Consider the following 10,306-nt stretch of genomic DNA (forward strand, 5'->3'; position numbering starts at 1 on the left):
ACACAAATGATCAATGGAAAATCGAAATTTATCAACCCATGGGAGGTCTGGATTGGACGTCACACTCAAAATTAAAAGTGGAAAACCACCACTACAGGCTGATCCAACTTATGTAATCTCCTTTACAACAAGTCAAAATTGATGGCTCAGAGTGTGTGCTTGGCCTCCACGTGCCTGTATGACCTCCTTACCAACGCCTGGGCATGCTCCTGATGAGTGGCGGATGGTTCTCTGAGGGATTACCTCCCAGACTTGACTAAAAGCATCCGCCAACTCCTGACAGTCTGTGTTTGACCAACTGGCTTGGTGGGGGAGCGAGACATGATGTCCCAGATGTGCCAATTGGGCAGTCAGGTCTGGGAACGGGCGGGCCAAGTCCAAGCTTTCCAATGCCTTCCTCTTGCAGGAAAACTGCTGACACCACCTCCAGCCACATTGAGGTCCTAGCATTGTCTTGCATTAGAGGAAGCCCCAGGGCAACCGCACGCAGCATATGGCTCACAAGGTCTGAGGATCTCCATCTCGTACCTAATGCAGTCAGCACTCACCTCTGGCGAGCACATGGAGGGCTGTGCGCCCCTCAAAGAAATGCGACCCCACACCCATGACTGACCCACGCCAAAACCGGTCAGTGCTGGAGGATGTTCAGGCAGCAGAATGTTTCTCCACGGCGTCTCACAAGACTCATGTCACGTCTGTCACGTGCTCAGTAGTGAACCTGCTTTCATCTGTGAAGAGCACAGGGCTGAACACTAGTAGGCGCAGACTTTTGTCTGTCGAATCTTGATAATGTTCTCTCTGGCAAATGCCAAACTCCTGCAGACGGTGGTTGGGCGTACAGCAACAACCGCCCACCTGTGGACGGTCGTGGGAGCCCTATCATACCACCCGTTTATGGGAGTCTGTTGTCTGATGACTGTTTTCGAGCAGGGCCACAATGCACTTTGAGGTGTGACCATGCTGAGAAGGTCAATTCTTGCAGGGTGTTCGATTCTGGCAGTGCTCCTCCTGATCCTCACTTGCCACAAAGGCGAGGTAGGTCTGCGTTCTGCTGGTTTGTTGCCCTCCTCAAAATCGGCCCCTCTCCACGTCTCCTGATCGTACTGCCTGTCTTCCTGGTAGCCGCCGCCATGCATCTGGTAATCTCCGTCTGAGCAGACACAGCAAACTGTCTTGCCAGCAGTCGCATTATGTGCATCACTGATTGGACCTGCACACTGAGCCACTTGTGTGGGTTGTAGATCCGTCTCATGCTACATAGACCCACTAGAGTGAAAGCACCGCCAGCATTCAAAAGTGACCAAAACATCAGCCAGGAAGCATAGGAACTGAGAAGTGGTCTGTGGTCGCCACCTGCAGAACCACTCCTTTATTGGGGGTGTCTTGCTAATTGCCTATAATTTCCACCTGTTGTCTATTCCATTTGCACAACAGCATGTGAAATTCATTGTCAATCAGTGTTGCTTCCTAAGTGGACAGTTTTATTTCACAGAAGTGATTGACTTGGAGTTACATTGTGTTGTTTAAGTGTTCCCTTTATTTTTTTGAGCAGTGTATATAGATTCAATGGGTGTAAAGATGGGGAGAGGTCTGTCAGTAGTAGATGCTCTGTTTTTTTGACACCACACTCCAAAAAGCAAGTTCTGCAGGCTCTAGTTTTGTCTTATCTTGATTATTGTCCAGTCGAGTGCTGCAAGGAAGGACCTAGTTAAGCTGGCCCAGAACAGAGCGGCACGTTTTTCTCTTCATTGTAAACAGAGGGCTGATATAAATACTATGCATGCCAGTCTCTTTTGGCTAAGAGTTGAGGAGAGACTGACTGCATCACTTCTTCTTTTTATGAGAAACAACTAATGTGTGGGAAATCCCAAATTGTTTGCATAGTCAACTTACACATACACACTTACCCCACTAGACAGTCCTCAAATCCAGAACAATTATTGCATGAAACTCCATTCTATCTCAAATTGCTCAAATAAACAGCTAACCTGTTGTTTTTTCTTAAACAGATAAAGCAACACCTCATGCCACAATGCCTCTCCCCTATTTGACCTAGATAGTTTGTGTGTAGGTATTGATACGCCTCTCCTTTAAAATATGTTTTATGTAGTTCTGTTCTTGTCTATTAATGTTCTGTATTATGTCATGTTTTGTGTGGACCCAAGGAAGAGTATCTGCTGCTTTTTCAACGGCTAATGGGGATACTAATACAATACCAATTTCGACGCCAAAACCACTACTGGTGTGCATGGCCAGAGCTCTATTTTCATGTCATCTGACCATCGCATCAGTTCCAATCCATTATTAATGCCGTTTAACAAACTCCAGGCATTTACATTTGCTGGATGACATGAAAATAGAGCTCTTTGGCCACGCACACCAATGGTGGGGTTGGTATCGAAATGAGAATGAATGAGCAGAAAATAACCCCATACCTACTCTAAATTATGGTGGTGGATCTTTGGCCTTATGTGGCTATTTATATTACTTGTTAAACCAAATCTATTTCGCTGAATTATTGGGCCTTATTAGTATCAAATAATGTAATTTTGAATTTACTTGAATTATTTTATACAGTCATCTTTGCTGATCTTTTTCAAGGGTGTCAATACTTTAGGACCCCRCTGTACAGTGTGCGTACAGATTATTGTTTTATGAGAACAATTTRTGGAGAATTTCAGTAACAGCTAGGTGTGTGTGTGTGTGTGTGGGGGGGAAAGGGAGCCACACAGAGGAGATGCATGTCTCTTCATTGGCTAGTCTAAGCCCCCCCCTTCTGTAAAATTAGATGTTTTGTATTGTATTCATTCATGGAAGCAAATGGGTGAAGAGAAATGTGTATGTTATGTGGTAAATGTGAAAGTAGACTGTAATGTGAAAAGTTGGTTCATTTTTACCAAGCACAACCGTTTTTATGAGTGTTAATTAAAGCTACACTCCTGGTGTATTTGTGTTTCAGCCCAGCAGCCCCGCTACCAATTGATGGGGCTGAAGAAAAGTAACTATTTTAACATTTACAGACCACTTTTGGATGCAATTCAATGATATCATCAATATAGTTTTTACCATTTCTGAAGCTATACATTGTTAACGAAGTCACTTGTTTAAAAACAATGGAGTAAACATTAGATGTTGCGTTATGAATGGTTAAGACTGTTTTGCTCATGAGGCAAGTTATGTTATTCAAGAATCAGTAGGTATAAGCCTCATATCATTAATTTTGGTGACCTAAATCGGATACAAATATCCCAGACTGCACCATTTTAAATCTGTAAGCTTCTGGAGTGACAATGTGCTGACAATATTCACTGTGGTAGTCTTGGACCTGGCTTCCGTAGTTCTCATACAATATTGCACTACCCAAAACTTCTCCCCCACACTTTTTAAAGAATGGATAATGCCCATGTGATGTGGCTAATGCATAGAGTTAAAGGACTCCTCTTTGTATCTGCCCCATTATGGCATCTGTGACGGCACGGGTAGTGCCATTAAGGCTATTTTGAAGTAGTCAATTTTYTTCTTCTTTTGTGTTTGAAAAAATACAACGCTAATATTGGTGATTTACCACCAAGAGTGCTGGCGTCCTGAACCAAATCTTGTGTCGTTGATTTATTGTGGCCACTAAGATGTTGTTGATATAGCTTAAAGAAATKTACTAACCATAGTTAACCCATTTTGAAGAAGTAGACAATGCTCTGATTATTGGTTGATCGCACCCACCCATACGAATCCCCACCCAGTTGACTGCTTAAAAATGGTGGTAGGCCCCAATGGCAATGTCCATGCAAAAACAAGTTTATATCCATGATGAGTCCTCTAACTCTATGGGCCAATGCCTACGTGCCTGGCTGCAATGCTGCTCAAAGAGTACAAATGTCCTCACTAGTCGTTCCGCTCAGTTAGCTTTATGAACCAATACATCAACAAACAGATCGCTAGCTTCAAATAGTATTACTCCACAATTCAAGTCATTGTGCAAATGTTTATTTTTTACATTTGGCACCTGTCAGTGACCTGTGACGACTTGTCACACATTATTTATTTAACTAGGCAAGTCCGTTAAGAACATTCTTATTTACAATGACGGCCTACATGAACCAGAGATCTCTCTTCTAAGCATAACATCAGAGATAGCAAATAGTCACAGCTACACAGTCAGTCCATTCTTAGAACCATAATGACTAACAGAACATGTTAAAATTGGAAGATATTGTTGACCAATTGTCAGGGTATAAAAACATTTATTTAATTATTAGCTCGACTGTCTCAGAGGTAAGTGTTTTCAGTCCAAATTCAATGTTTGCTGTTGATTTACTCCCCTTCACCGTATCAATATTACCATCAGCTGACTGATTCTCACACTGTTTTATGATTGTTTTGAAGTTTTATTGTTGTTGTGAGCCCTTGACTAGATCTAAATGCTCAATGATTTTCATGTTTTGCTTCCGCATTTTGTTTAGACCACATTCCCCCACCCCGCTGTGATTTAAATGCTTGCCTTTTGGTCTTGCAGATCTCAGAATTCGACCCCTGTCAACATGGGTACGCTCTTGAGCTTCGGCTATTTAGAGGACAAGAAAGGGGCACCCAATACGCATTCATCAAGTAAGTAGCTGTTAGTGACTGTGGTTTGATGTTCCAACTTCAAGATCATTTGAATTCAATTGGCAATTTTGTCTCATTGCTCAGAAGCACATTGACTAACTAATGAAATATTGAAGTCGTGTATTGATTTTTAGGAGCCAATAAATAATGTACAGATCTACAGAATTGATACATGGGGCACCAAAGTAGAGTTGCAAAATTACAATGCAGGAACCATTCAGACATGATGATATGCCTGTCGACATCAGTCGGGAACATTTTAATCCTGACTTGTATTATTAATGCATTGTTGTCAGTGATCATGTGATGGGACGGCAAATCAAAATGTGTGGGGAAACACACACACACACATTCACACACACAAATTAACCTGTGTGTATCTCTGCAGATTCCAATGAGTAGAAAGGAGCAAAGGCAGTTGAGGACGACTGACTCCTCAATGTTCACCTCCACAACGTTCCTTCACCGGGGTTTGCCTGTTCAAAACCGCATATACTATAGGTCAATTAAAGCAGTTAATTTTGGTTAGAGTTATAGCACTCTTGTTATTCCACCTACGTGTGTGCTTGTTCCAAGAAGTATGCACAATTGCAAAATTAGATTGTACGTTAGTTTGCGCTCACAGACCCGTTCTGTGCCTGACGTTGTTGCTAATGAACTGCATTTGCACTGTAACACTAACTTAATGTACTAGCCTGAGCTATGCTCTTGTTYGTCTGTTGTAGTAGTTTTTTTTGTTTTGGAATGATGGTTTGCTTTTAAAAGGTGTCTGTGGCTTAGAAGGGCTCGTCTAAAAATGCCTGCTGTTTTGAAGTGTCTTTTTTGTGCCTCAGTGTGGTTGCTATAAAGATTTCTGTTTAAAAATAAATGTGTTGTGCATAGAAACTGTGGACGTGTTGTCATTCTCTTTATGTGCTCAATGAAGCACTCGTCGCCATTTTGAAATGGCATCTAGACATGTATTTGTTGAGACCTGTGGTCTCTACGAATTTATCCTCTTTACCACCGTCATCATAGTAGAAGTTGTTCTACGGATGTAATTGACACAGGATACAAAGTGAATATGAAATATAATCCACCCCGTAACGCTTAAATGAATGACTAGGATATGAGGCATATCAGAAAAAAAGTTGTTAAAATAAKGTCATAATGTATTTTATTGATACACACACGTAGTCAAATATTTGTACACACTCAATTGCYTTCGAACCTGAATGTCATGAGATGCCCAGGATTCTGAAAATTACATTATCGTCTAGCTCACGTTTGAAAACTTGTCAGGACATAGAGATGTGTGTTTTATGTAACTTGAGTCCACCTGGCAATTTATTTGCATGGCCATTTGTATTTTACACAACTGAAGTAATTCATTGTAAAAAATAAAATAAAAACTATATGTAAACTGTGTCTAGTCAAGCTCTTTGGATCTGAGCCAAGTATTTGTAGCGTCTGTCAAAGCATTTGTTTTAGATCAGTTAGAGACCAGACAGTCACTGCTCCTCCCTCACCAACCAATCATTCCTGAGAGGTCACAGGGCAAAGCTATATCAGCCCCAGAATCAGAGACGGCACTTTTATTTCCTTCGAGCTGAACAAGTGTYAAGAGTATTTGGAAACTGCTACACAGCACAACAGTGAATATTACCTGTATTCTTTTTATTTTTCTGTCTAGCCTGAAAGGTATGTATTGCACTTGTGGCTGTAGGTAATATTGTGGCTCTAAGTATTGTTTGTAATATTGTGTTATATAGTTGATAGTAATTATAAATTTTTAAGTATATCTACAGTGAACAACAGCCATGTCATCTATTTTACTGAACTGTATGGGGACTGTCACTGACCATTCTGAATATAGCGAGTGAGTATTTTTAGTTTACTTTGAGGTTTCATTACACTACTAGCTCTTGTTCTGCATTAGAGAGACTTTTATTATGACGTTTTCATGTGCTCTCTCTTATGTCAATGTTTTTACAGACCGGAGGTCCCTTTCAAGAACCCCCAGATCCATGTCAAGAACCCCCACTTGGATACAATGGAAGAGGATATTCTCTATCACTTCAACCTGGGTACCAAGACCCACAACCTACCTGAGATGTTTGGAGACATCAAGGTTTGTGGAAGTTGCCCAGACAAAATACTTGAAATACCTGATTTCGAAAAGCTACTCTCAAAGACAGTTGTCTTTTATATCTCCCCCATTGCAGTTTGTGTGCGTCGGCGGGAGTSCCAATCGGATGAAGTCCTTTGCTCAGTTCATTCACCAGGAGCTGGCCTTGCCCGGAAACATGGATAATATCACAGATATCTGTGAAGGTACCGACCGCTACTCCATGTACAAAGTGGGACCCGTACTTTCTATCAGTGTAAGTATTGCACAATGGATACATCTCCCTCACAAGATAATGGTCTGACTTGACTTTCGATAGCCTGTTTAAGACTTTACAACTTTACAACACAAAGTGAAAATGATTTATGTAAGCCAGTGACTGACACCTGAAATTGTGTAATATTATTATCAGATGTTTGGTGTATTGCCGTGTCTTGTAATAATAATAACAATAATTGATTGGATTTATATAGTGCTTTTCCACCTAGGTGCTCAAAGCGCTTTACAATAGTAAGGGAGGAATTCACCTCTACCACCACCAATGTGTGGCACCTACTTTAATGATGCACGGCAGACATTTTTGTGCCAGAACGCAGCTAGCATAGTGGAGAGGTGAGGAGTTATTTATTTATATATACATACATACATACATACACTACCGTTCAAAAGTTTGGGGTCACTTAGAAATGTCCTTCTTTTTGAAAGAAAAGTCTATTAAAATAACATCAAATTGATCAGAAATACAGTGTAGACATTGTTAATGAGACCAAGTTGAGATCAGAGGGAAGAGTGCCTGCCAACCCGAGTTGCTTCCCACTGGGCAGCTGTATCATGGTGTCRCCGGCAGTAGCTAACGTGGCCAAATGTTTTCCTCCAATATTTTATTCCATGGATGATAGCAGCTTTCATGAATTATTTTGTACAAWATKTGGTAACCATCTGGATGTCACCGTGATACCATCTACACATTGGGGGGAGCATGCACGGCGAGTCAGTGTTTCACAACACCAAGTACTACTTTCCCGCAGTTCCGTTAACGTTAGTAAAGATTGTTAACCTCACCCCTCTGTCTCTGCAGCATGGTATGGGCGTCCCCTCCATCTCCATCATGCTCCATGAGCTCATCAAGCTGCTGCATCATGCCCGCTGCATCGACTTCACCCTCTTCCGCATTGGCACCTCCGGTGGAGTTGGTCAGAGCGTACTCCCCCCTTTCCATTCTTCTGTCGAATGTTAACACACGTTTATACATGTTGATATAGTCGGGTAACACAGCTCTCWAAATCATGTCACTGGTGTCCCATTACAGGTCTGGAGCCAGGAACAGTGGTGGTCACAGACAAGGCGGTGGACTGCTTCTTCCGTGCCCAGTTTGAGCAGGTGGTTCTAGGTAAGGTGATCACCAGGAGCACAGAGCTGGATATGGGCGTCTCCAAGGAGCTGCTGCAGTGCTCGTCCGAGTTAGACGGCGTTCYAACCGTCATCGGAAACACCATGTGCACCAGTGACTTCTACGAAGGTAACCACATCACGTTACCCACCGCTGTACACTCAGCTACACAAATRCTCTAAGTCAAAGCTAGAGTCTGTGAGTTCGGTTGTTTTTCGAATGGTTAGACTGACCCTTTAACTTAGGATGTACAGTACATTCCCAATGCTGCCTACTAGCCTTCTGGMTTTGATCTAACTCAGCCTGTGGTCTGTTGTGGTCCACCAGGTCAGGGTCGGCTGGATGGAGCTCTCTGCTCCTTCTYCACTGAAGACAAGCTGGAGTACCTAAGSAAAGCCTATAACACAGGAGTCCGGAATATTGAGATGGAGTCCACCGTCTTCGCAGCCATGTGTCGTGCCTGTGCCATCAAAGGTGTTATTCAAAATAAATCAGTCTCGCTATGTCACTAATTTTGACAGGGAAAATTCAGTAATCAATTTAAATTTCCTCCTTATTTAATTTTTTTTTTTTTTTTTTTTACATTTGTAACTGATGTAACATTTTTCTCCCCCAGCGGCTGTCGTCTGTGTGACTTTGTTGAACCGTTTCGATGGGGATCAGATCTCCACCCCTCATGATGTGCTGGTGGAGTACCAACAGAGACCTCAGGTTCTGGTGGCTCACTTCATCAAGAAACGCCTGGGCCTCATCGTCTAAGCTCCCTCCRATCACCTCTGMTGCCCATGGATTGCACATAGCTACAGCCTCAACTGTTATGTGGACATACACTGAGTGTACAAAACATTAGGAACTCCTTCCTATTGAGTTGCACCCTTTTTGCCCCTGACTGAAGTGGATTTAACAGGTGACATCAATAAGGGATCATAGCTTTCACCTGGTCAGACTGTCATGGAAAGAGCAGGTGTTCTTAATGTTTTGTACAGTCAGTATATGTATACAGTCATGTTGATATGTTAAGATACTATTTAAAGTGTTCTAAAAGTACATGAAGATTTTACAGATGTGTTGTATCGTGTATGATTTGTTAAATGAAGCTCAAAGAGTGGGCTCTTACGCAATTGTGTGGTATATTTGTAATGGTGTTACAGTTGAAGTCGGAAGTTTACATACACCTTAGCCAAATACATTTAAACTCAGTTTTTTACAATTCCTGACATTTAATCCTAGTACAAATTCCTTGTCTTAGGTCAGTTAGGATCACCACTTTATTTTAAGAATGTGAAATGTCAGAATAAGAATAGAGAATTATTTATTTCAGCTTTTATTTCTTTCATCACATCCCAGTGGGTCAGAAGTTTACATACACTCAATTAGTATTGGTAGCATTGCCTTTAAATTGTTTAACTTGGGTCAAACGTTTCAGGTAGCCTTCCACAAGCTTCCCACAATAAGTTTGGTGAATTTTGGCCCATTCCTCCTGACAGAGCTGGTGTAACTGAGTCAGGTTTGTAGGCCTCCCTTGACCGCACACGCTTTCAGTTTCCACAAATTTCTATAGGATTCAGGTCAGGGCTTTGTGATGCCACTCCATACCTTTGACTTTGTTGTCCTTAAGCCATTTGCACAAATTTGAAGTATACGCGGTCATTGTCCTTTGGAAGACCCATTTGCGACCAAGCTTTAACCTCATGACTGATGTTGCTTCAGTATATCAGAAAATGTCCATCCTCATATCCATCTATTTTGTGAAGGCACGAGTCCCTCCTGCACCAAAGCACCCCCACAACATGATGCTGCACCCGTGGCATCACGTTGGATGTTTCTTCGGCTTGCAAGCCTCCCCCTTTTTCCTCCAAACATGACATGTCATTATGCAAACAGTCTATTTTTGTCATCAGACCAGAGACATTCTCCAAAAAGTACGATCTTTGTCTCCATGTGCATTGCAAACTGTAGTCTGGCTTTTATGCGGTTTGAGCAGTGTTCTTCCTTTTTCTCTTGCTGATTTATACTTATGGTACTATGTTGTAAGATAACGTAGTACCTTCAGGCATTTGGAAATTGCTCCCAAGGATGAACCAGACTTGTGGAGGTCTATAATTAAGACTTGTGAGGTCTATAATTTATTTTTCTTCGCTTGGCAGATTTCTTTTTTCCCATATGTCAAGCAAAGAGCACTGAGTTTGAGCCTTGAAATACAT

General features: G+C 41.9%; 2 protein-coding genes across 5 annotated transcripts in view; both read left to right on the top strand.

The window, feature by feature from the left end:
- LOC111959535 (uncharacterized protein C7orf57 homolog) overlaps nt 1-6,012 on the top strand; it is a 14,075-nt gene extending 8,063 nt beyond the window's left edge. The window contains exons 7-9 of one of the 2 annotated variants that reach the window (XM_023981166.2): nt 2,960-2,998; nt 4,514-4,605; nt 4,994-6,012. In XM_023981166.2, coding sequence (XP_023836934.1) covers nt 2,960-2,998; nt 4,514-4,605; nt 4,994-5,007 — 145 coding nt within the window. In that variant the 3' untranslated portion in view covers nt 5,008-6,012. The remainder of the gene's footprint in view (nt 1-2,959; nt 2,999-4,513; nt 4,606-4,993) is intronic. The other variant, XM_023981167.2, reaches the window with a different exon arrangement.
- Nucleotides 6,013-6,098: 86 nt separating this feature from the next.
- LOC111959534 (uridine phosphorylase 2) lies at nt 6,099-9,617 on the top strand. 3 transcript variants are annotated; one of them, XM_023981162.2, is made up of 8 exons: nt 6,099-6,285; nt 6,382-6,463; nt 6,580-6,715; nt 6,810-6,968; nt 7,791-7,905; nt 8,022-8,231; nt 8,430-8,576; nt 8,719-9,617. In XM_023981162.2, the coding sequence occupies exons 2-8, from the start codon at nt 6,405-6,407 to the stop codon at nt 8,859-8,861; spliced, it is 969 nt and encodes a 322-aa protein (XP_023836930.1). In that variant the 5' UTR covers nt 6,099-6,285; nt 6,382-6,404; the 3' UTR covers nt 8,862-9,617. The 3 variants fall into 3 exon arrangements, with proteins under 3 accessions (XP_023836930.1, XP_023836931.1, XP_023836933.1); XM_023981163.2 differs by having other exon boundaries at nt 6,393-6,463; XM_023981165.2 differs by lacking the exon at nt 6,382-6,463.
- The last annotated feature ends 689 nt before the right edge of the window (nt 9,618-10,306 follow it).

Source organism: Salvelinus sp. IW2-2015, linkage group LG36 (assembly GCF_002910315.2).
Source record: "Salvelinus sp. IW2-2015 linkage group LG36, ASM291031v2, whole genome shotgun sequence".
NCBI lineage: Eukaryota > Metazoa > Chordata > Actinopteri > Salmoniformes > Salmonidae > Salvelinus > Salvelinus sp. IW2-2015.